Source organism: Pholis gunnellus (assembly GCF_910591455.1).
Source record: "Pholis gunnellus genome assembly, chromosome: 16".
NCBI lineage: Eukaryota > Metazoa > Chordata > Actinopteri > Perciformes > Pholidae > Pholis > Pholis gunnellus.
The window spans coordinates 13,097,724-13,125,016 of NC_136543.1; the positions used below are offsets into that span (position 1 = coordinate 13,097,724).

At 42.1% G+C, this 27,293-nt stretch overlaps 1 protein-coding gene across 1 annotated transcript in view; it reads left to right on the forward strand.

Moving 5' to 3' along the window:
- Nucleotides 1–727: 727 nt before the first annotated feature.
- Nucleotides 728–27,293, forward strand: part of ppp1r9a (protein phosphatase 1, regulatory subunit 9A) — a gene marked incomplete at both ends in the record, with an annotated part of 44,128 nt that continues 17,562 nt past the window's right edge. Inside the window, 4 exons of the mRNA XM_079175598.1 lie at nucleotides 728–2,125; nucleotides 14,584–14,716; nucleotides 15,520–15,640; nucleotides 20,231–20,335. Of these exons, the coding sequence (XP_079031724.1) occupies nucleotides 728–2,125; nucleotides 14,584–14,716; nucleotides 15,520–15,640; nucleotides 20,231–20,335 (1,757 nt within the window). The remainder of the gene's footprint in view (nucleotides 2,126–14,583; nucleotides 14,717–15,519; nucleotides 15,641–20,230; nucleotides 20,336–27,293) is intronic.

Consider the following 27,293-nt stretch of genomic DNA (forward strand, 5'->3'; position numbering starts at 1 on the left):
GTGCAGTAAAAGGTTGCAAATGTCATGCAATGCTTTGTTTAGGGCTGGCATTTAGTGAGAACCAGCATAATGTCAGTGATGGTTTAGAGAGCTGTAGGATGTGGCAGCGCACAAGGGTCACAGCCTACTGTAGAAAACAGAGCGAGTGGGAGGGAGAAAAGAGAAGAAGAAAAGAGAAGAAGAAAACATTAAAAATAATATTCCCTGCAGTACTAGTTTAAATATAAAGAGCTCAAACACCCATGTGTAAGTATTGATTTGAGAAGGTAAACAGTGCAGCAGTGCTGAAAAAGCAACATAATCAGAGTGCTTTTAGAGTCCAATAGGCTCTCATATCTAGTCCTCTTGTGCTAAGAACTTTGATATCATAAATCAGCATCTTTAGCTCCCATCCTTCTGAATAGTGTTATTGATGGAAGGTGGAAATGATCTATTTTCAAGCTTTGGAATCATAATTTAGATTAGTAAGAGCCACTTTCAGTTGATGTGATGTTATTGTGTGCATGTTTAAATAGTTATCTCTCTTGAGCTCACTAAATCATACAAAACGTTTCCATATTTATAACACCTCTTTTTGTCTCTGCAGGTATGAATGGGCCTAAAGGAACTATAACAACGGGTGGATCTGATAAGGCAGCGTTGCGGTAGGTCAAACTAGACTCCTCACTTCTACTTCTAATGAGGCCACGGCGATGCTGACATCCCATCTGAATCTTAAGAAATCATCATGCTGAAGACGGAGGCCTCAGGGGAGAGGACCGGCCTCCGGAGTGCCTCCCCCCACCGTAATGCCTACCGGGCTGAGTTTCAGGCACTCAAGAGGGCCTTTGACCAGCCTCGGATAGATGGAGACTCCAGGCCCAAGGACCTAGAACGTGTGAAACAGCCAAGGGGCCGCCAGTATGGCGGCCATGTCAGTCGCATTAAGGACATGTTCATGCAGATGGGCACAGAAGGTGTGCCGGAAAAGGCCAATGTTTGTGATGATTCCTCGCCTCAAAAGATGGTCAAGCCCACCAACTTCATCAACAAGGCCGACGGATCAGTGATAAAACTCCAGCATTCCTTATCAGCTGACAGGGTTGGAGGTGCTGGGCCAAAGTTCTCTGAAACCAGGAAGCTGTTTGAGCAGCAGTCACGTGACCAGTCCCAATCACCCGTCTTTGCATACGGACGTGATAAACGAGGTTCCCATGAGCACCTAGATGACTGGCGAGGTGCTAGGTCTAATCGAGGCAGCACAGACTCCTTGGACTCACTTTGCTCCAGAACAGAGGCGTCCTCGCCAACTGTCAGTCAACTGAGTGCTGTTTTTGAAAATGTCGACAACCACAACCATGGCGCGCACTACAAAGGAGTCAGCAGACGGGCCCTCTACTCACCAGACGTGTGCCACCGCCCTGGAGGTGACGTCAGCGAAGATGATTCAAGACAGTCTCCAGTTCGTGGGAGCTACCAGAGCAGGACAGGTGGGAAGTGTCCCACATCCTGGTCTTCTGAGGACCTTGTGAGCGCCAGTCCCGGTACAGAGACTGGGACGGCGCTGAAACCAGTACCACAAGAGGAAGAAGCCCAAGACAAAGCAGACAAGGTTGAGCCCACGGGCAGAGATAGGCGGCGTCTTTCTGGGGTCACCACCAACGGAGGCCAGGTGAATGGTTCATGTGAAGAAGAGGAGAAACCTTCAGAAACAAGAAAACATATTGAGGATCTAGGGGTGTCCAAAACTTCAAAACCTGCAGATGATGCTGTGATTACCGACAAAGCTTTTGAAGATACAACCCCTGAGCCATTGCCGACCCCAACTACACCAGCTGGGGAAGGCCAGGAGGATGGGGATGGTTCAAGAGAAGACAGGTCCTCTGAGCCTCCCAAGGACCAGGCGGAAGAACCCGATGAGGAATACATTGGGAATGAGCGGGTGATTTTTAACGCAGACGGGGACGCCTGTTACCAGGGCTGGGGGGAGAGCTGCACAGATCCTGAGGATGACCTCTACGGAGACGATGAGGATATTGTCTACGACCCGGGCTCTGATCTGACAGAGATCCCTGGTCTGCCACACGAAAACAAAGAGGACATCCCTCCAACGAGGAAGATACGTTTCAGCACTGCCACCATCACAGTAAGTTGGGTACTGAACAAAACTGTTGTGGAAGCCTTAATTGTGTAAACAATCCAACATAACAGGCTTTGTGCAGCTCTTATCAAAAGTAGGTTAAAACAACAGAAAGCTAATCTGGTATTCAGAGCTTTATATAGGCTTGTATCCATAGTTCCTTTTGAACCACTCATTACGGTTATCTTTTATAAAATAAAATGATAAAATGATCTGACATCAGGAGTCTTTCTCCTCATAAGACCTTCATAGTCATTTCACATTGTCGTCCTATAACATGGTCTGTGATTCGATAGATAAAATCTATTTAAAAAAAAAGCTATTTTGTGATGCAGAGCGTGAGGGTCAAAGCATCGCCCTCTGGGAAATTGACGTGTTTATGAGTAGAACATCTGTGCATGTGTTAGTCATGCTGGTTCTGCACCCACACAGTTTTCACACATGATGCTGTGTTTGTTTTTCTGTCCCATCTCTCTCTCTCTCTTAAACGAGGGAGCCATAATTTAACTATTTTAATGAGGATATTTTGTGCATTTCAGTGGCAGAGTCTAAATTTATCTGTCAAATTCTGTATACTGTGTATATAGAATATAGCCGACATACATAGTGTTTATGTGTGTTACGAGTAGGTAACCTTGATTTGTCCGTTATGCTCACTGATATCAGCAGATTTATGGCAAGAGATTACATGCATTTTTACCATCCATCCCAGATTTCCCACAATAATTACACCAAAATAAGGTTTCACTTCTGAAAAAGAGTCTTTGTTTCTGATGAAATGCATCCATAACGCCCAATTCCCACAGAGATTAATTTTCCTGGTAACTTCTTATTTTAGTTATAAAATAGTATTTGTTGCACCATCTGCTATTTTCTCTGCTAAATTAGACACAATGCAGCCAGTGTTTGTGGTTTGGGAAGATAGATTTGGAAGATTATGGGAAATATTTTTCAGTCTTATCCTTAAGCATTAGCATCAATAAGCTTAACGTTTGCAATAGTAAACAACATACTTAACTTCTTTTATCCTATGTCTTTAATTTGTCAGTGAAATTAATTTGTATTTATGAGATTTTCAAACTTTTGACATGCAAGCGATGTGCGTGTGTGCGTGTGTGTGTGTGTGTGTGTGTGTGAGTGTGTGTGTGTAGACATGCAAAATGGTGATTGAGAGAGTAAGATTTATGTATGAGGGATTTGGAGCGAACACAAACGTTCCACAAGTTGAGGATCAATCCTATTAACATGCTGTAACGAACCAGAACAATTAGCCCAGTTATTGTGAGGAGAATACATGATGTTGCCTCACTAATTACCCTGCGCTGTCTCTGCAGTATGTCCTTTTGCGTCTTTCTCTTTTCCTCCACCTCAGGTCTCAACACACACATGTGCATGAACACACACACAAAAGATATTAGTTGTTACATTATATAACATAGCATCATATGTCACAATGTCATAAAACATTTAACACAAATCAAAAATACAAAATCTGCTTTTGATCATTTGAAAAATGTTCTGTTCATCATACAGTGAAAGTGAGCACAACAAAGCTTGTTGTCCCATTTAGGTCGAACAGGCGGGGAATATGCTCCTCTGTTGTTGTCTGTCGTTTCAAGCCTTCGCTTTTCTATGAAAAGGACAGACGCTCGTTCATCATATGGAATATTCAAGAGAGGCACTGCCCCCCCCCCCCCCCCCTTTACGCACATGCACAATTAGAGATGCACCCCTCCCACTTCTTCATCACACGCCCCCCTTCTCTCAGCACATGAGGGACAAACAGGGTTCTGTCTTTTGTTCGTCTATATAGTGAAAGAGACAAAGCTGTTTTTTCAGCCCTCGGCCCTGCACGAGTCTAGCTTGACCCCAGTGGGAGGAGACGGCAGAGAAGGCCGAGGAAAAAAAACTGCCGTGTTATAATCTAATGCTCAACGTTCTCTCCCCTTCATGTAATATTTCTTAGTCATGCCCCTTAAAGCAGATAAATAATTTCAACATTCCAGCTTTGAAAGCTTAATTAATTTTAGAAATCATTATGGCAGCCACAGGGAGAAGATGACACACAACTAGCTTTGGCATCCTTTTTGTTGACATGTACACTGACTTCTGTTTGAGAAGACGATTCTCTGATCCAGATGCTCAAAGAAGCCTGTTGTTGTGTTGACTTCACTAGTGTTGAGTTTATATATATTTCTTTTTTAGCCATGTTAGCAGCTTTGGTCTGTGGATGGGGTGGTATGGTCGTTGACCACTTTGGTTCAGCATGAAATATCTCAAAAAACATTGTCTGTACAATCGTGGTCCTCAGAGGATGAATCCTACTGACTGGTGAGCCTCTGACTTTCCATCTAGCGCCACCATGAGTTGACATTTTTTGGCTTTAAAGAAGGTGTCTTTACAACTATTGGATGGATTCCCATGACATTTTAGTTATTGTGCTCCTGGGATGAATCTTAATCACTTAGGGGATCCTCTGACTTTTCCTCTAGCGCCACCAGCAGGTCAGAGTTTTTACTTACAATGTGAAATATCGCTACGTACTATACGTAACAAAATGGCCCTACTTCTCACGTGATTTATTACCTCAGTAAACATTGTAAACATGAGTTTATGGTCTAAATCGCTAGTTTCAAGTCTTTTTCAATACAGCTGCGTGTTTTTCTGTATATTTGTCTTACAATATTAAGCCTTGCATAGTGTGTTCTCGTTTCCTGAAAGTTAATAGTAACTTCTTGTATCCCTAAAAATGTCTTATTCAGCATTGACCAAGAATGTGACAGCCAAAAACTGGTTGTACAGTCAAATTGGGTTATGAACAACCTGCAAAACTAATAATATTCCCATCAACATCAGTTGTACTTTGCGTTTGTGCTAATTAGCAAGTGTTAGCATGCTAACACGCTAAACTAAGATGGTGCATATGCTTAACATGATGCTTTACAATAATGTCACTGTGAGCATGTCCTATTCCTTTGCCTATAGTACTTGTACACCCTCACAGACGCTGTAAACTCTTGTTAATACAAGTTTTTCTTTTTTACTAATAATTACTTCCACATCCTTTCACTCAGCTGTAACATCCTGACTGACCCAGTGGGAAGTGACTGCTTTGAACTGCCCGAGGCGAAGGCAGCCAGCTCTCCTGAAGGCACTGACCTACAGAGGAGAATCCGATCTCCTGTTCATTCAAGCAACCGGTTTTATCGTTGACATTAGAACCTCTAGTTTGGTTGTTGACGCATACAGACTCATGTATTGAGGTAGATTCAGTCTTCTATCGCACCTTTGATGTCCTGTTGTCAAAGTATGTTCTGTGCAGCCGATATGACATTGAGAACACATTGTTTGATCCGAAGGTATGGCACACATTTCAGCCAGACGGTTTACAAAAAATTCAGCCTTGATCGCAAACAAATCCCGAAAGCTTTTAACCATCTCTCACTTGTTGCAGATTTCTTTGCAAACAGTGTGTTGTCTTCCTCTCTTTGTTGAACCGCACCCTGGGAGTTTGACAGAAGACGTCTTCTCCCTCTGCACGCAGGCTGCTGTGTCAGTCTCCTCTTGTTTTCCTCTCTCGCTCTCTACGTGAACGGCATTTAGATCATCTTTTTAATGATGCTTTTTTGTGCCTGTAGAGCAGCTGCGTTTTCATCACTCGAGACGGCCGTGATTTCTTAATGGAATTAAGCAGATGTGATGAGCGGAGCACCGGCTCACAGGCCACTGTAATCAGCCCCTTCACTCCTCACGTTGTATCAACGAGACTGACGTTTTGTCCATCAGACTCTGCTGCTGCACCGCTGTGGAATGCTGAGTACCATGGATCTGAGCTCAGAGCCATAATCGATATGATAGATCTGTGTCGCTCCTCTTCTCTGTGGCAGGGGTTTTGGAGCCGCAAGACATAATTTTGCATGTCTTTTACTCAATGTTTTGACGGCTGTGTTCATCCTCTTTCTAAGATGTATAAACGTCTATGTCTTGTAAATACTGCTGTTGTTGGGAGATTCAGTTCTGGTATTTAAAGGGATGTGAGGTCAACACAGCGGAATATGAGGTCACTTAGATGACTCATTTGCCTCAGACCAGGGGCGGGAACCAGAGCAGTGTCCAGGCGTCTGATTGGCCGCCCCTACCAGAGTCAGAAGTTAAGAGGCTTGTTCGTATCATGGATATCTTACGGCACAGGCCCAGTGGATACAGGACCGGAGCCTCTGTATGAAGTGTCAATCAAATGACCACAAATACACACAAAAAAAAACTACACAGAGATGCAAAATTACAACAAAGTCTGTCAGTCTGGGTGTCTTTTACATGTCTGTGTCCACGGGCATATTGTCTAGTAATCTCTCCATGGCTCTAGGCTATTTGGAGTAGCAGCTATGTATTGATCTTATTTCATATTAGAATATATTAAGTTGTTTACTTGGTATTCATTATTATACAGAATAAACAATGTAAGTGAATTATAGCTATTGTTGCTTTACTTGTGCCCTCAGTCTGGCTAAACGTTCTAAACCCGCTACTGCCTCAGACTCATATCCGTTTGCTGTATGCGAGTTTTGCAACTCAGGCTACAATACATCAAAGCAATTCAGAGACTCATCTTGTACTTGTACTGGAGCATGAAAGAACATAGAGACAAAGTTGCTGATGCTTAAAAACAGAGAAAATGCCAACCAGCACCCCCCTTGCCAGACGGTTTTGGACATTTGGGAGCTGATTTGACTGGCCTTAATACAGTACATGGCAGAGCCTCCGCACTGTACATGACTGTTTAAATCCAACGTACACGCATCAACAGAAAACATATGTGGTTCTAACATCATCCTTCTCTGGAGCATTAACTGGTCTTATGCTTCACAAGCTCAGATGAGATGGCTTCTAGCCAGGGACATTCTGACCGTGTTTTTGATGGAAAGATTACTCTACTTAAGGGCAGTCTGTCTTTCTGGATGATCGTATGTATGTGAAACAGCATTGACATGGATGTTGGCAATGTCATTTGTAAAATAGTATTTAAGGCCTGCAGCAGCATTGCTACAGCTTAGCCACCATCAATATAGTCTAGTGTTGCAGTGGATGCCTTTTCAGCTAAAAATCCATTATGCAGACATATAAGACTGTTCCAGTCATTCTCAATAAAGAACAACTCATAACGCTGATTGACTGCACCTAAGCGGTTTTGATATATTATTTTATGATATTTCATGATATGTTATTTGCTACATTCTTTATCATCGTCTCCCTTCTGCCCTGGATTCTGGTGTGTTCCCTCTGCGGGATGAGTGAAGCTGGCTGTCAGCCCCACTAATTATGCAATCTGTGGCTGGGTTTAATGGGAGAGAGCGGGGTATTTTTGGGAGAGAGTTCCAACACAGCAGCGATATAACAGCTGACATTTTGGTAAGAAAAGCAAAAGCAGCAGCTGAGCTCAGTCAGGTATTTTGGTGGAGGTTAAATTGAAAATCTTGACTAACAACTAGACTTCTTACGGATCGGGTAGTAGTGGAAACATTTGTGTGGTGACTCAATATGTCATGAGCCTAAAAGGCAGCATAAACAATCCAGCACTATTCGTAGGTATCATAGATTAAAATTCAGCCCATACATGTTGTGTTTTTGCATTGTAGTCCAGCTATTTATGGAAAAGCCCATCTTTGTGACTCCACGGATTTTTTTTCTTCCTCTCTGACAGTTACAACTACTCCAAACTCGGGCGTTGGATATGTGCGTATTTGTGCGGGCATGTAGCTTAGTCACTCCATTATTAATGCAGTGTTTTTTTTGTTTGCTTGTTTCGGAGCCACCCAATCCTCCCTTAGGGATGCATTTTTAACGATCCAGGAAAGGCGAGACGAGCCTTGCGGTTTTTAAGGCTGGTCAGTTGCCTTACAGTGGACTGTGTCATGGACCGCCATCCAACCCAATTCATTCTGGTCCCCTGCTAATGATATCATCAGCGTGCTGCCATCTTTTTATTGCGGTAAAAAACGGCACAGAACAGAGTGTCTCAGTGACACAATGTTCTCAGTGTTTGCTAAGCCGGTGCTGAGGACGGTTCAGACTGCTGCACTTGTCGCCACGTTCTTGTTTGCAGTGAGTCAGGAACATGATTAAGGCAAACGGTCTGGATTCAAACTTATTGAAATGCTGAAATATCGACCCTTTCGACTGCTTTCTGTCCTGAGATCTGTGCCACAAGCAGAATTATTCCAGATCACACAGAGCGGTTATTATGCTGTGTGGTCCCAAACTCTGCCAAGTCATTGTTGCATAATGAAGTCCATAGCGTAGATAGTGGGCGGGTAGAGCAGCAGTAATGTAACAAGCAACATGTTGTTGTTGTTGTGTTTTCTCTGATCCCAGCTCCCACTCACTGTATATGACCAACACCTGAAATAAAGCAGGACATTGTCTACTCTGCATCCATTCACTAGGTGTTTACTACGCTCTGCCCCTGTTTGAAGCTGGCCCCTCGCTCTCTCTCCTCTCTCTCTCTCTCTCTCTCTCTCTCTCTCTCTCTCTCTCTCTCTCTTTCTGTCTCTCGTCCTGTAGTTGGCCAGTGGCTTGGTTTGCTGGTGGGAGTCATGGCACCCAGTGGTATTGTGCCATAAACAGCGGACTGAAGTGCATTTTTGAGGGGAAAAAAAAAACAAGCCGGCTACGTTAAAGCTACCCGGAAATTAAATCTTCATTACATTTTGAAAAATACTAGGTATTAGCAGTGTATTTCTCTCAAAGATCTCCACTTGTGTGAGCAGTATGTGTGTCTACTCTGTATGCAGAAGGTACTTCGGTTAAAAAAAGAAATGCTGACTAAGATGTTGGCATTCCCTGCCCGACATGTCAAAAGTCAGTGTCACTTCCTCAGACGAGGGTTGATTTATGTCAAGATGATGGAAAGGTTGGCCTTCAATTGACTGTAAACATCTGTACGTTCTTACTGATCTTTATACAGAACGGGTTACTGAATGTTTCTGTTTGTCTCTCTCTTTTCTCACTCTCACTTCATCCCATCTGCACCTCCTCTTTTTATCTGTCAGTCTCTCTCGGCATGCTCTCTCAAGACATGAATTAATTTCCACCATCAGCAACTGCCTCGTCCTTCAGCATCCAGACACTTTCTTCAGCACCTGTCAGCTCTCCGGCACGGTCTTGTGTGTGTGTGTGTGTGTGTGTGTGTGTGTGTGTGTGTGTGTGTGTGTGTGTGTGTGTGTGGGTGGCCACAGGTAGAAGTAATGGAATGCAAATGTGCTGAGTTGTCGCTGCAGAGCAGACCGTGTGTGTGTGTGTGTGTGTGTGTGTGTGTGTGTGTGTGTGTGTGTGTGTGTGTGTGTGTGTGTGTGTGTGTGTGTGTGTGTGTGTGTGTGTGTGTGTGTGTGTGTGTGTGTGTGTGTGTGTGTGTGAGAGAGTGTGCCAGGTTGTAGTTAATCCACTGCAGGGTTTGCTGGGCTCGCGCCACAGCAGTAGGAACATTTCTCCTGGGCTTTCTAGCCTCTTATTGCCCTGGGCAGCGTCCACTGTCTGGAAGGCTCAGGCGACGGCACTGGCACCGACACACCAATGGCCCGGTTTAATACCATCAGAGGCGGTTGGCTGGGCATTGGCACCATGCTGTGACATCTTAGGCAGGGACTCAAACAACCCTGGAGCAAATTTTCCCCAAGCCTCACTCGCTCCTCCGCTTTTCTTCTTTTCTTTTTCATTTTCTTTTCTTTATTCTTCTCTTGCTGGCTGTTACACTCTTCAATAGCCTTAATGCCTGCTGCTTTAACCCATGAATCATATGAGTCACTCAGTTTCTCTCTCTGTTGATATTGCGTCCCATCCTCTGTAAACTCGATTCTTCCTGTTCATTTACTACTCATCCATTTTCTCATCATGTTAAAGCATCTCTTCTTGTGTCCCCTCATTTGTCCTCCTATTTCTGTCTCAGTACAACGTCTCCATCTCTCATTTTCCTCCCCATCCAAATGTTATCTCCTTTTTTTCTTTTCTTTTTTACCCTTTTCTCGTCCAGACTTACCCCGATGCTCTGTTGCTCCCTCTTCCTCTCTCCTCCCCTGTGGCTTAGTGATCTCCTGGTTAATCCTTGCTCGTCGTTCCCTGACGCCAACCCAACATCTATTCAGGCTGACTGACAGACACTATTTTGCTGAGGGGTTGTCATCGTGAGATGAATCTTGAATCAGGACACCAGCTTGGCATGTACATGCCTGCATGCTTATGCACACATGTATCTGCGATGAAACACTCATGCACGCAAAGCCTTCATGCACACTCATACTGTTATCGCTCAAATGCCGGATGTACATTTTTAGCATACACACCTAAGCACTCTTAAAGAAATACAAGGTGAGTGAGAGGCACTTGTGCCAAGTCAAAGGGCTCCGCTTTATTGAAGTTGGTGGCTGAGGTCGTTCGCAGGCATTTACAGTCACAGCAGCTGCAGCAGCATCCGTAAATGACAGTAAAACTGCATTTCAGAAGAATCAAACCAAACTCCCTCAAACCTCTTGCGAGGCGTGGAGATCAGATAACAACAGTCAATCTGTGGAGCAGAACTGCTGTCTGTACTTAAGTACTAGTATCTCCATTGTAAGGGGTTTTTGATTACTGACAAAACGCAAAATGTACACGTGCGTCAGTGTGTTTGGTGTCAGCGGCATCAGTCCGTGTGTTGTATGGATTAGAGATGAGGATAAACTGAGGAAGAGAAGAGTTATTGGTTTAAATTGTGAGGAATGACAAACAGCGAGAGAGGAGAAGTAGTCAATACCAGACTTAACAGTGTGTATGTTAGACCTCAGAGAAAGAGGTGTGCTTGCATTTATACTGTATTTGTGGGTGGATGAGAGGTGACGTTACACTGAAAGAGCTGCTGTAAGACGTTTGCATTTACTTGCTCCCATCTTCAAAGGATGTTCTGAACAGAAGTTTTAGATTAAGGTTTAGAGAGCATGATTTATTCAGCAAGCCACCTAGCACATATGGTCCAGAAAACTATTTAAAACCCTCTTGCAGGATTTTATATATATCGCCATCCAAAAAATTGGAATTGGTAGTTTATTAAGCTTGAAAGAAAGTGCAGACAGTTTAGTAGAATATATTTACATGTAAATGGTTGTGTGTTGTGTTCTGTCCTTCAAAAGACTATTCCAATTCCAGGGAGGCACCACATGGGGAGAGGGCACAATATACTTCAATATTCAGTGGTTGTCCTTGTGCACTGCCTCTTCAATACAAACTGAATTTCAGTTGAGCATAATGACCTGCCTCAGCACACACCAACTGTGCTTGAAAGTGGAAATGTGTTGCCGGTTGTCATGAGGATATAGATTTCACACAGTTAATAATGCAGATAAGGCTGAAATGCTCTTGACGTTTCTGTTCCCAGGGATCTTTTTATTAGATTATGTGAGTCAACACATTGATATGCGTCATACTAAGTTTGGCGGAGCTGTCAAGATTCATTTCGTCTCTTGAGTCTGCCTCTACATACAGACAGTGTTGGGTTTTGTCGGCTCTGGCAAGTTTTCGCACCATGTTTGTTTGTCTTAAATTGTAATTCCTGTAAAGGCCAATAATCTTATCAAAGCAACCTGGACTTAAAAACACTAAGAGTAAGCCATGCTACCAGCTCTGTGACACTGTTCTTCGCGGTGCTTTGAGTGTTCATAGTAGCATGCTAGCATGCTCACAATGACAATCCTAGCATGTTGGGTTTTGCAGGTTTAATCTTTACCATGTTCACCATCCCTTTTTAGCGCCATAGCATGCTAGCATTTACTAATTAGCACTAAACAAAGTAGTTGAGGCTGGTGGGAATGTCATTGGTTGTGCATGTATTTGGTCATACTGTGCAGCCAGCAGACACATATGCATATCATTTAGTGGCAATTTATTTAAATGTCAATTTTGTTTGAGTACAGCCGCTATACATGTGTGTTTAGCTGCAGTCCTAACTGTCTGTTCCACAGCTGCAGGCCTGGTCCTGTATTTTTCAGCTCTCTATAGTAAAACACGCAGCAGGCAGCAGTGTCCTGCCATACTGCCAAGGTCAAACACAGTCGCACACATTACTGCACCATCTCACATATTCTCTTTCTGTCTCTTCCCTATCTTTCCTCTGTTACTTTTTTTTTTTTGGCGAGAACAAAATCCAGTTCTTGTCATAGAACATGAAGATTATTCGTCCTATCTAAGAGGAGAAATGTAAAAACCTAGCCTGACTCATAATCGGTCTGCTCTGCGTGACCTTTACGTTTCAGCATGCTGTCCTACCTTTTTTTTAATCCTCTTTTAACCCAGGATATTTTTTCCTTTGTGTTCCTCCTTTGGGTGCCTCAATATGTAGCAAATTAACTGAACATGGCCTGACAATCTAGTGAAAACCGGCAGGTCTTTCTTTATCTTGTGGGTGAATGCTTTCCATTTGATGGTGCAGTCTGTCTCTTTGTTTCTCTTTCTCTCTCTTTCTGTCTATTCTTATTTCCCTTGTGCATGCTTTTTTATTTATCTTGTCACTCCCTCTCTCAATCGCCAATGCTCTCTTGTCCATCCTTTGTCTTCTCTGTTCATCTGACTCTCAGATTTTTTGGAATTCCCTCTTCTGCCTCTTTGTTATCAATCTCCATCACTGCTCTGCCTCTTCTTTGCACGCCTCCTCTCATGGATCCACCATCATCTGTCCTCCCTCTCTCCGTGATCTCTCTCTTGCTCTCTGGCTCTCTCAAGTGACTGGCCACATGCTAATGTGTTTGTAGAGAGCACACAGTGACTGAGAGAGGCCATTAGAGAGTGTACTTAATGGTAACATCGCGTCCAGGACGTCCCGGGCAGTGCTGGTGTTAGCATCGGTCAGCAGTGTGTTTGTGCTGTGGTTTTTATTCGGAGTGTGTGTGTGTGTATGTCTCTTACTGATTGCTGAGGGTTTGTGCCTATATATTTTATTTTACATTTCTTTAATGCTATGCACAATATTGTGTGTGTGTGTGTGTGTGTCTGTGTGTGTGTGTGTGTGTGTGTGCGTGTGCGCGTGTGCATGCGTGCGTTAATAATGCAGGGCTGTTGATCACACTGAATGATTGATGACAGGGTCATGGATAGAGCTCACGCATGCTCACACAGGGGAAAGAATAAAAACTAACCCTGGCAGCATCCTGCTACATCAATGTGCCCAAGCTGTGCATACAACCAGCACAGTGTCTCTCAAACAGAGGGCCATTTATATATTCACTGTGGTTTTGGTGTCTTTATCATGTGGTAGATATTCGTCACATTGCCACATCCCCTACAGCATGAACAATGTGTGAAAATATACAAATATCTTGACTGATGATATTCATGCATGTTTTGAACTTGTTTGCCCTCATTATTGGCAACTTTCACGGTTCCAACATTACTAAAATGTTGATGACAGAAGCCAGCATTGCTTAGTGACAAACATAAATCAGGCTATAGGCCAGATCAATAGATGTGATGTGACATAGTGCCTTATTGATCTCTCTATTGAGATATTCCTCTTTCAAGCAATTCAAAGAGGTCAGGGCAGTGACTCACTTGGTCAGTGACACTACAGCCGGCTGGTTGTGGTAAAACTCTGTGGGCGTGCAGCGTTGTGAATAACTTGATTAATTGACGTAATCAAGCTAAATGTGTGATGTCCCCATCCAGAAATCCTCACTTGTAGGAGGCTTTAGATTCTCAGATTGTAATAATAGCAGCCGCAATCAGTGTGGGTTTTCTGCAGCTGTGTGTCTGAGTGAGAAACAGACTAGCGTGCATGTGCACATAGCGGCAAAGACACTTTGCATACCCTCGCACCCCTTTATTTGGCACCAGCAGCCAGCATTCTGCAGAACGCCGCACTACAAACAGCATGCACTTTGGAGTCTGCTTGTGCACAGCTCCTTCCCCTCCTCTTCGGTGCAGAGAGCAGCGGGAGCGCTTGGCCGGGATGAGATGTGAAGTGACGGCAGACTCTTGCTGTGCGGAGAGGCTCCTGCGAGGACCACACTGCTTAGAGGAGGAGAATGGCCTCCCTATCCTCCATCACCACATTATGTTTCTCTAAGCTACAGTTATCTGTTGGCTAATGTGCTGAATTTGTGGTTGTAGCTGAGGATTTTTTTTAGAAGGGCCTTTATTTATCACAGCTTTAGTCAGCTTTGTAGGGTAGATAATGTCATGTTTGGGAATACAATTACTTCCAACCATTCAAAAACTTGTTAAGTAAGGAGCATTAATCACGGTTATCACCAAAGAATAGAAGTGTTTTGTCATATTTGTCCTTTATAAAACGGTATCAAACATCCAGGATCATGCTGCTGAGGTGGTGGAACTATCTCTATCTCTGTAACTGCTCTATTTGATAAGATTATCCAATATTAGTCCCACAGCGGGGAAATTTGCATTTGTGTGCCCATGTTCTTTAACTCCTTGTGCTCCCTCTCCAGGTGTTCAACACCTACTCCAACGAGGACTATGACCGTCGTAACGAAGAGGTGGATCCTGTGGCCTCCTCCGCAGAGTACGAGCTGGAGAAGAGGGTGGAGAAGCTGGAGCTCTTCCCCGTGGAGCTGGAGAAAGGTGGGGAAGAAAATCTAAGAACATCGTAAAACGAGGGGGTGGATCCTGTCAGTTACCCATTTTACCCAGTAGACAGAATCACCCACGTACGGGATGTGTGTGTCACTTCTCTTTAATCAAAGGAGTGATATTTCTATTTTCGTCTTTCTATCCGGGGTTGTTTCCTCATTATTTTCTTCATTATTTCTTTATCCATCCCCCCCCCCCAATTAATGTCTTGAATTTCTAGGCCAGCCATTAACAACGAGGCTTCTTACTTGAAATACCCTTGTGGAAGTTCACTACAAATCTGATTAGATCACATTAAACGATATTGTAGTGTACAGCTTCTCCTAACTCCCCAGCATGAGCCTCTTCACTTGTCTTTTCCTGTTGAGGTTTTGCTGTGTTGAAATTCAACATGGCCAAGGACCTGAAATACAATTACTTTGCATCATAGGATATCACCATCCACTCGCTGTTACGTAACCCTAACAACTCATGAATAGTTAATTCAGGATGGGGACTGATGAATGCTACTCTGTTCGGGAATTTCCCATCCAGGCACATTTCCTATTCATGTGAACTTGCCTATAGTAAACGCCTCCTCCTCTTCTCTATTAATAAATCAACTGTTCTTCTGTTTTAGTGAATTCATCCATCCATTTTTCCTTGTGTCCCGTAGATCCACCTGACAATAGTTTACTAAGAGCAATTTTGGGTTTGATCCAAGCTTGTTGGAAAGTTGGAAAACAGAAGCTTTTAACCCGTCACACACTTATTGAGACTCAAACACTTTAACTACGTGGTGTGTATGTTCCCAGATGAAGATGGCCTGGGGGTCAGTATCATCGGGATGGGTGTCGGCGCTGACGCAGGCCTGGAGAAACTGGGTATCTTCGTCAAGACCGTCATCGAGGGCGGAGCCGCTGAGAGAGACACCAGGTGAGATCTGCTTTCCTATTGGACGTCACACATATCCCTGAGCGATGGGTGAGTCTGGGGACACAAGCAGATTAGAGTTGCAGGAAAGCTCCCATGTGACCAACGTTGCACTTAACACCCATTGTACAAAAATACACACAACAATTCGTGTCCACTTTCCCACCACCACCTTCTCACCCTCACACAGTCGCACAGTCACGCTTTGTTCCTGTCAGCTTTAGCAACATGGGTTAGGATTAGACCCACTGGGAGAGGCGCAGTCTGGGACAGGAAGTCTCACACAGGACTGTGTGTGTGTGTGTGTTATGTTTCTTGTTTTCTGTGCAAGTTTGCAAAAGTTAGTCTGTAGAAAATGAGTTTCAATGTGTCTCTATATATGTCCCTAGATGATTCTCGTGTGTGTTGCTGTTGTTGCGAGGGAGAAGATGTCTATGCATTGTGTGTATTTGTGCACTCTAAAGTGTGAACAGTGCAGAGTAAGCACTCAGCCAGCGGTAGAGGAAAAGATGACAGCTTCCCAGCAGGCGAGCTGTGGTTTTCTGCCTCTAAACCGACCAGCTTCTACCTATTAGTGTGTCTGTGTGGTTCAGGTTCCCCATAAACAGATTAAAAGACTGATAGGCACTTCCATTCCATGCAGTATGAGAGCAGTAAGTACTGTAAGCTCGGCATGCACACTGGGAAACCTAGTGCACTGAGGCTGTTTGCGGTAGGTAGGTGCGTTTCCCTTGGGGATTAATTTTTTCTTTCATGTAGCAGCCAGGGCTGCCATTTTTAGGAACACATGAGAGTGAGATTAGTTAAAATGTAGCGAGCAGACGGGGGGGAGAGAAGTAGCGAGTGAGGAAAAGAACAGTCTTGTTCAAAAGTGAGAGAAGTTTTTCTAAGATGACAGTTGCACTGTAAAAAGTCTCATTTCCCTCAGTGACTGTGAGAAGTAAGAAGTCTGAAAAGATCAGAGGAAGGCTTTGCTAAAGCTCAGGTTCAATTCAATTCTGAGCCTGTAGATTTGATCCTGTTTCTCATTTATTCGAGCTGAACAAAGTTTTAATGTTACTGTACTTGGTTCTCCACAATCTATCCAATGTGTTTGCTGTTTTATTAATAATTGTCACAGACTCAAAATCAAAAGAGTCTCGATGAACAATGCCTGATTACATTGTCAGCCACGCTTGCGGCATGTTTTCTAGGGATGGCAATGTAAGTCTGTCGGTTTGTTCGCTGCTTTGGCCCAGACTTCCATGTTGGTGGTACTGCAAGTTTATAACAAAAAGAAATTGGTCAGATTAAACAGTTATGGACTTAGGTGTATACATGGTAATAAAAACGTTGCATGTTGTATTTCAAACATTCTCTCTGTTCACTATTCAGACTTGCTGTGAAAACCCTTCATTTACAATTCCAATCCTAGGGAAGGGAAATAAATTAGAAAAAATACACATAAATATACAAATAATATAAAATAATCATAGTTGAAGAAAGAAAATAGATAAATAATGATAGACTGTTAGGGGTCTCGAGCAGTACAGCCTTTTATGTAGAGCACTGACATGCTTAAAAACAAGCACAGGAAGGAAGAAGAAAAATGTGACCTCAGTGACAAATCAGGGGCCTTTCCAAATCCTATTTCCTACACTCCTAGTTATACACATACATACCAATGACTTTGCTCAGCCGTAAAGTTATCAGAGTCTAAAGCATCAATGCGGCTTAAGAAATGTTACCATATCAATGCAAACTATGTACACCAGATCTTCTCCAACTTGATAATATACAACACATCCCTAATCCATTGTGCAAATGTTGAAGGGTTATAATCTTTCCATCTAATCAAAATCTGTCATCTAACAAAAGACAAAAGGTTTAGTTTAGCCCGTTTGAACTTTGATCCCATCTGCTGCTGCCCTGCAGAGACCACAAACAGAGCAATTCAATTTTCAATTTTTCAATTGAATTTATTTTGTATAGCCCAAAATCACAAAACATAAATTTGCCTCAGAGGGCTTTACAATCTGTACACATGTGACATCCTCTGTCCCAGGACCCTCACATCGGAACAGGAAAAACTCTCCCAAAAAAGCCCTTTAACGGGGAGAAACCTGAGGGAGAGTAACAGAGGAGGAATCCCTCTCCCAGGATGGACAGAAGTGCAATAGATATAATGTGTACAGAATGAACAACATAACAGAATTACAACACATTCATATGACATCAATTATTCATATAATGAGAGTAGTAAGTATAATAGTGATGGAAACATTACGATTACTAGAGCAGGAGATGGAGGAGGAATACTTCCTCTTTACATCTCATGTTTTAATAGTGTAGGTCAGTTTAATGCAGTGTTCAAACATTAACTTGCATGATTAGGGCCTCTGTGGAAACAGAATCCTCCTTTATTGTGAATCTGCAGCTTTGCCTGTGTCTCCGTGATTGATATCACAACAAACCTTCATCACAACATCAGAGAAATAGACCAAAGACTCGAGATATTAGCAATAATTACTAAATAGCTTGTGCACATTCATTTGCTTTCTAAGTGCTATCTCACTCACACTCACACTCAGGGGAGGAGTCACTAGCCAGAATGTAATTTCCTTCCATCATTACCCTTTCCAGCTGTGGTTCTCCCTCTCTTTCTCTTTCTGAGTCGGACGTAATGGTCTGACACACACACACACTCACAGGCAGACAGATAAATGGGTTTGGTTGTGGCTCATTGTATTGTCTGGCACAGATGACCCTATATGTGTGTGTGTGTGTGTGTGTGTGTGTCCCGGGGTGAGATGGGGTTTATGAGATGAAGGTGTGTGTGTGTGTTTTGTTATATTCGTATGAATCTTCCTTTGTTGTCAATTTGTTTTTATTTGTTTTCCAGCTGCCCTCGCTCAGCCGCTGTATGTCAACCAGCCTCGGTCACCTAAAGCCAAATTGACACATTAGATGCTGTGAAGGTCAGAAAAGCGTCTGAGCTGCTGACTGGCCGACAACCGGCTCGCGCTCTGTCTACCTGTCAGGCTGACGTGTCTCTCTACATCCATACGGCAGCTCTGGTCGATGTGTTGGGTGTCACGGTTATATTGAATCCCGCTCTGCAGCTGCTGAATGTTGTGACAGGCTGAGAAAGGAGCAGAAAGGACATTGCTAACTGCAGTTGATGATGCAACCATCGGAGGACATTGCTTGATTTAGATCTTGACTTTGCACGAAATCTGCTCAGAAATTCAGTATGCAGAGGTTTGCAGTAAGTAAACGGTGTTGGGTTGGGAGCTTAACCCATTCTAGGGACTAAAGAAAGGATTTGTCTGTGTTTTGTGAGTCCCTGAAGTTTAAGGAAGTATCAATCACTATACTCTTTCAACAATAAATGTCCCAATAGTAATTTAACCTTTTACTTTTATTTTTTTTTATTAGGCCCTTTAATTGTTGTTCCATCATGCAAATGAGGAAAAATTGGCTTTCATCGGTCAGTGGTGCTCAGATTACAGCATTCATAAACATTTACACAAAATACTGTAGTCAGCTTCTTTGAATGAACTCCATGTATTTAGAAGTTGTTCGTGAGGCAGAATTAGTTTGGTGCATGCTAATTGATCTCTATAGAACCGAATAAAACTCATGAAACACTTACTCATTATCCTCTCAATTATCCTGAGCATGATTAGGCTCCAGCCTAGTTGTTCTGGTTTGATTGGACCATTTTATATCACAAAATGTGATAATTGGACTAGATTACAGTGTAATTAAATTGTCTGCATTCAACGATATTGAAGAGGTTGGTGGAAGCCCGACATACAATATGTGCATGCTGTTATGACTTTGACCAAATAGAAGCACGACCTCTACAGTGGGTTTGTTGTAGAAGCAAACGATACATGTCTGGTGCCTTCAAGCGGTGAAGTATTAGAACAATCTGCTGTTTTCTTGAAAAATAATGAGAGCTAGTTTTTGTTTTATTCATATGTCGAAGAAATTATTTAAAACTATGTTTCAGAAGAATCCTCAGTCTGGTTTTTATGCAGATTTCCAAGTGGGTTTAAATGGAATACTTAGCAAGGACGTCTCTTTTTAAGTAATGTTCCCTCTATTTCCCTGTCATGAATAGTGGATCATCAGGAGTTTGATTTCAGAGCAAGAACTTAGCTGATCTCTCATCGTTTTCGGTGCAGAATTTCCGGCTGTGTTGTAGCTCAGGGCGAAATGCTCGCTGGACCCCCTGACCTCGTTAGCCCTCCTAGTTTGTTTTGAGCCTCATCTCTTCTGTCTCTTGGTCAGGCAATAGTCTGAAGCTATCGCAGTGGAGATTTGTGACCGCAAGAAAGTCTGACACTGTTGCAATTCTGAAAATAATGTGAATATGCAGGCCAGTTTGTTTGTCCCTTGTGCTTCTTTTTGCTGCACAAGTCGTGAGAGACGAGTAGTCAGGGGACATTGTGTATGGGCCATATCGGGATTACTTCAGCTCACACGTACGCACAGATCGTGAACACAAACTGACTCACCAGTTTAACACACATAAAGTATTTGTTATTATGCACAAAGTGTTGACTGATGCTTTCATCTGTGTGTGTGTGTGTGTGTGTGCGTCAGGATCAAGGTGAATGACCAGATCGTGGAGGTGGATGGGACCAGTCTGGTGGGCGTCACCCAGAGCTTCGCCGCCTCCGTCCTCAGGAACACATCAGGAGTCGTCAGGTACGGCCCTCAAACAAACACGAAGCTAATTATTAGTCCCACGTATAGTCTTTTGATCCTATGTATATTTTATTTAAGTACAAAAACAATTCTACGACTTAGTCAGGACTTAATAGAAACAGGACAGAGTGATGCCAGTGATTTCATTAGGTGTTTAAAATATAATATCAAGGTCAGGTAGATTGGACACATATTCTACTATGGTACTCCAACATCAGTTGAAGCTTATATAGAGAATAAGATGCAAAGACTCAGTGCTTGATAAATTAGTTTTTTTAACGTTATTATTTATTTATTGCATTCACACATTAGATTTGTAGGTTTTCACCCTCTGATGAGGATCTTTGGATTACCATAAGATTATAGAAGTGTGTCAAGCAGCTATCAGCCCCGAGAACCAGACGTACCAGCGTACAGTATCAGACATAATTACTAACAAACTGAAGCCTCTAAAAACCTCCTTTTTAAACTCAGCAGTGATCAGCGAGGACAGTCTTCGCTGTTCACTACCACTGCATGGGGCAATTCTGAAAGCTGCTCATCCTGCTGTCATGGTGCAAAAGTGGCAAAACAGCCGCTGAAGCCGCCGTGAGATTTTGTTTGGCAGGCCCCTCAACGCCATTACCATATCTGAGATACGGGAGGATGTGGGAACACCGTATGTGACAAAAGTCTGGTGCGTTTGACAGTCGAGCAGTTTTTGGCAGGGGTTCGCTAAGAGCAGTGTGGAGCAGACAACACAGAGCATGGCAGCAAGGCTTTGATTTGGAAAACCAGTGTTATCCTTGGCAATGTTGTTTGCCTGCCATCTCTTACTTTCAGTTGGTTCTTTCTGTTGTCTTTGTTTTTTTATGATTTACTGTTGTCTTTTCTATTCATATTTCATCACCATCATTTTTTATTGAGTATTTCCTCCTCTCTGAATACTCTTTTCACTCTTTCTCATCTTGGTTGCTGTTTTTCACACATTCTCACTCCCAACTTATGTCATATACCGACGCTTGGTCAGTGTTCCTACGCTTCAAACTATGGCGCTGTACGTACCCCTCTAGTGTCAGTTATGGACGTGCTGACGGCGTGTCAGCTTCTACTCATAATATTCATAGTGTCCTTTCAAAATAAACCTCTGTCTTCACAGGAAGTTAGCTAATGACTTGCGTGGCTGACGTGACAACATGTCCTTACATTGCATTTGTGATTCTCACCGCACACAAACAGCTGTCTTCTGGTTGAAAGTCCTGTGTTTGTGTGAACCATCTGTCACCACCCCCAGCATCATTTAATACTACTTCAGTTGCTCTGAGCATCTAATAATGATGTGGGTGGGTTTACATTGGAGGTAGTTAGCCCGGTGTGTCGCATAAAGACGCTGAAGGGTGCTTCTGTGTGTCGGTGTCAGACGCCGAGGGGCTCTGACCAAACGTCCGTATGAGACGAGATGGGAGGGAGAACGGGTTGTCTGTTTGCAGCCCTCTATCCCAGGGAGTTTTGTTTACTTTGTCATGCTTCATTTTGTCTAAACTAATTGATCCATAAATTCATCCATCCCCATATCCTTCATATTATTATTATGGATTATTATATAATCTATCAGCCTCAGTGGGGTTTTCAACTACTCCGGTGCCATGTTCACTCAGGCAGTTGTGGAAAGATAGATGTGTGCACTGTGGAGAGTACCTGGCCCCGGGGGAAGAGCTGGTGGCTGAACAAAGACATGTCTAACAGTATCGGAACAGATGCTGTTTGCTGAACTAATATTGACAAGGTTTTGTTTTCCACATACCAGGATGTGGCTCTATAGGTGAGGCAGCCTTGTAAGGTTCCATCTGTCACCTGTCCATCTATCTAGCAATTATAAATAGATTAAAGTGTGCGGTGAAGAAAGATGTATTCTCTAATCAGTCTATTGAAGCTCTAGAAATGCAATCAGTGACTTCAACACAGATATACATGTTTTAATTTAAATTTACCGTATGAAAAATACAACACTGTAACAATCTTACAGCGAATTATAATGATTATTACAGTTGGTGCTTTTTCTCATCGATTTCCCCAGACTCTCTTCCTCTCTGCTCTCTCCCTATTTCAGTCTTTCTCCATCATGTCTCACCCACTCACTCCTCCTCCTCCTCCTCCTCCTCCTCCTCTTTCTCCTTCTCCTCTGTAAATCCTTCTCTCTCTGTCTGATCACCAGAGGTTTTATGGCCAACTGTCCTAGATTTGCCGTTTTAGCTATATTTAACCCTGACTTCCAGCACTATCCAGGTTTCAGTCATAAGTTCCCCCCAGCGTGACAGTTTAAAACACCGATTTAAAAGCCCTGTCTTATGGATCACTTGTGAGAAAACACAAGAGTAATACGCACTTGGTAATAGCGCTGTCACAATATCAGATTATCTTGGCCATAAGAATTCACAACGACAATATTACCTCAATATCTATAGAAAATAAAGAAAAAGGCTATCGGTCAAATGTAGGGATGTGAAGATATAGGATTTTATCGTGGATAGAAAAACACTCACAACAAGTTGATTGTGATAATCGTGGATAAAAGCTGTCTAGCTTGCTATCATGTAGAGAAGTAAAAAACAGAGCCTGATTTAAAAAATACAGGAATGACCATTTAAACTCTCACAATGTTGCTATTTCATTTATTTATCCTTTATTTACGGAAGGGGGTCTTATTTAAGGCTTATGATGACCTTATTAATGATTGTTTTTCACAAAAACAGGTCCCATCTGTGATGCAATGCAAAATATTTGTTTCTTAACAAAAAGTAAGTTTGTGTTTTAGTTGATTTTAAATGTTTTAAGCATATTTTTTAATAATTATTGGGATAACATCATGAATTGCAATTATTTTCGTCAGGATAATCGAGACATGAAATCTTTATATCGTGCTTAGTCAAATTCATGTTTTCCTTTTTGACTAGTGAATTTCACTCAAAATATGATGTAGGTGGAAGGAGGTGGCGAGAGAGTCAGTTGCTAAATTTAGACTAGAGTGGGCAACTGTGGCTCAGTGTTAGAGTGGGTTGTCCTTCGATCTGAAGATTCCACCGACACTTTACCCCAAATTGGGGGTTATATGAATGGGTGTGAAAGGGTGAATAACTTGTCGTGTAAAAGCGCTTTGAGTGGTCGGAAGTCCAGTTACCATTTACTATATAAAGGTGCTCTAATTGTATGAGCAGGATTAATAATCATTACATCTATTAAGTGACCTTGCAATATTCTATATTTACTTAAATCCCATGAAAAGGCCAAAACCAACAGTTAATGGATCATTCAATAAGAATTTGTCAAAACCTGATAGCGGTTGTGCTTTTCTGCCATAAAGCTCCGTTGTTTTCCAAAAACTATTAAAAAGTCATAAATGAGCCACTTTGTTGCACTGGGTGACGTGTTCCTTTATTATGATGGTGATGTAGTTTATTTACAGTCATCCTACAACATCCTACTCCTGTAAATACTCACCAGCGCACCAAATGTGTATTAATACACAGCTGAAAGTAGTCCCCAAATGCAGTTCTTACTCTTCTTTGCATTTACTAAAAACGACATTGCCGTGCTGTTTTTGGAAACTACTTATTCTTTTTGTAAAATGAAACATGCATTTGTGGCCATTTTTTTCGGATCTTCGATGCAATAAATGAGGCTGAATGCCACAGACAGGGGAGTCACAAATATTGATGATAAGACTTTCTTTCTTTTATTGGAATTTGTTGAAAAATATAGAATAACACCATCCTTTAACTGTGTCTGTTATGATGCACACAATGTTTACAACCTACAGAGAGAAAAGTTGAACAAAAAGAGGAAATCTCTACATGTCCCCACGATGGCCGACTAGTCATCTGTTCTGTGTGAACGCTGACGACCCAAAATGCCCGTCAACGCAGCGCTACCTAATGAGGAAGACTGTTGTCTCCTCAAGTTCCTGCACCATACTGCAGGTTTAACAAGAGCCATGTCTGTATTCATTTGAGTCAATGAGATCAGTAGTGAAGGTTTCTACAGTTGATTTGTAGCACTGCTGTGTGTGGCAGCTCCAGAGCAGTGAGAGGCAAGGAGGAACCAAGACAGACTCCCCATGCGTGAGGAGGAAGGCTGTTTCCAGGTCAGCTGCTCCTCAGGCCTCCCTGCTGTCCAAAGGCTTGTTCCAGTGCACTACTTAGCTTAGCCCGGTCCTTCTCTCTTTTCCTTTTCTTTTTTTTTACAACTTTCTGTCTCTGTCCTGCCCTTCAGTTGTTCCTTCACATGTAGATCAAATACGCCTCTCTGCTGGAGCGTAAGGCCTTTTTCTACATCGCCTTTAGAAATAAATGAAAGAGCTCTCAGGAGCTGAATTCACTTGATTAGGCCCTATCTCGAATCCACTCTCCATCGCGCTCTCTCTCTCCTTCTGTCTGTCTCCCTCTCTCTCTCCAACACACTTACTTGTACACAAACAGTAGTTCGGAACAAGCTTTTAGCACACTTGCACACTTATACAAAGTCGTGTTTCCACAACTTTAGAGGACATTACATCAACTTGCATTCATTTCCTCGAGACTTAGCCCAACCATAACTGCAATTTGCCTTATCCTAAACCTTACCCTAACTAAGTCTAAGGTAAGTCTTACCCTAAAATATCAATATTTCCTTAATGGAGGCCTGCATTTTGTACTCAAAAGGAAGGTGAGTTCCCACAATGTTACTGTGTAAATAGATTACATAAGTAATACACACGGACACACACACACTTATAGGGCCATGCTGTTTTATTTTTCATTTTCTTTGGGGGATCTTTTTGAATTTTATTAGTTTTTATTTTTTTCAAAAACAATAGTACATAGCAGCAATGTCATGAATTATTGCATCGACAATATCCAGATAACAGACATCCGTTTATATATATATATATATATATATATATATATATATATATATATATATATATATATATATATATATATGTATAATTACGGGCAGCACTTCACAATTTGCATATTTCCATGAAATATATGCAGACAGTGAAAGGAAAGTAAATTACATTTTAAACAGAGAGGATGAGGAAGGCCAGCCTAGTGTTCGAAAAATTACATTTCAAGGGAAACGTATTTAGTCGTGGATTACATTTGCATTTCAAGTATCACAATTAAGTTTCAAATGAGAAAGCAGAAGTCTGCGTAGGGAGAAAAATAACCAAGTACGTAAGTACTAAATATGTTGAGTTTTTGTTTTATATTGTTTTGTTGTCATTTTAAGCCAAACTATGATGTTTTTTACTTAACCAAGTAGTTTTTCGGGGGTTTTGCTTTGTTTTGTTGGAGAAAATAAGTTTCCCTCAAAATGTAATTGAGAGTGCAGTTTAGTTTTATGGCAACATCATTTTGTAGGAGACAGGACTAGCTAAATCGTTTCTCATCTTAGTATTTTTTTCAGGAAGTATTGGTCATTTCCTGTTATTCCATCTGGCAGATCATCCAAGGAAAGCTACACAAATGTCAATGAGATCTGAAGCTCAAACATCTGCATGATTTCCAAATGTTTTCCTAAAACAGTATCTCTGGGCAGATCAGGGAAATGTGTTTTCCTTGTGTTTCCTAGAATAGTTCAGAGAAATTCTTATACGTCATTGCTTGGTTTAGTCAGTTATGAGAAGAATACACTGGAGATGTTATTATTAAATGTAGCAGTACCTCTATATGAGTAAATCCTAAAGCCGCTCCCTTTTTATTTTTAGAGTTATGATCATGTAAACTATGTGCTCTTGAATCTAAGATGACTTTATCCTACTTTATCTCTGTCTTACGACAAATTTTCAGGAGGGCAGGTTGTATCTGTGACAAACCTAAACTTCTTCCAAACATAATTTGTGTTCTTTCTCCTTTTCTTTCTCACTCCGTCTCCATGTTCATTTGATATGTATTGTAGGTAGGTCCCATGTGTAACTGCGGTAGTTAGTAGTCAGTAGCTCGGAGGCAGAGCCTGTGGCTTTCTCCATTTAGTTCCTTGCCAGGCTAATAACAGGCTCCCTGGCTGAGCTGACTGTCTTCTCGTATTATTATGTGTGGCCCGTCTCCCAGCCCTGCCCTGATACGTCAGCAGAGGCTGTGGACTTCTGCTGATCTCACACAGTGCCTGCTGTGGTCATTTCACAAATACACACCACCACGAGAAAATGACCCAATACATTGTAACAGAAGTATAGTAAATGTGTTTATATATGCCTTAAAAAGGACACAACTCTCAGGTATGATGTGTTCATTTAATATCTGTAAAAAGAGGAAAGAATAAACATTGATAAGCATTTTTTCCTGGATGTAAAGATGTTTTCCGTCCAAATTGTTTTCTTCTGCATGACATTGTAAAATAAATTGTTACCATAAATACGGCTTAGACACACAGGGAACCCTTAAGAATCTGTGACTGTTTTTATATAGCATTTATAAGAGACTACATTTCCCATAAGGCCGTACACTCCTTATTTTAACCAGGTGGCAACCTCGGCCTCTGAAAAGTGAAGCCAATGCTGAAGTGTCTTAAACATGCATTCTTTCTAATGGCCAGCAGGGGGCGACTCCTCTGGTTGCGAAATGAAGTTTGATTGTATAGAAGTCTATGAGAAAATGACCCCACTTCTCACTTGATTTATTACCTCAGTAAACATTGTAAACTTCTCAATTGCTAGTTTCAAGTCTTCTTCAATACAGCATGATGTTTATTTAGTAAATTATGGTCCCATCTAGAGTGAAATAGACGATAAAGCTTTTGGGCGTGGCTACCTTGTGATTGACAGATCGTTACCACAGCGTTGTCCAGTCTAGGAGTTGTTCTTGTATACAATCTATGATTTTAACATCTTGCTATAGAAGCAGATTTTCTGAAAAAAGAGCCAGAGACTGATGACACACAGTATAACTGATGATTTAATGATGACTTAGAATTGTTCATTCATGAAATTCAAAGTGTA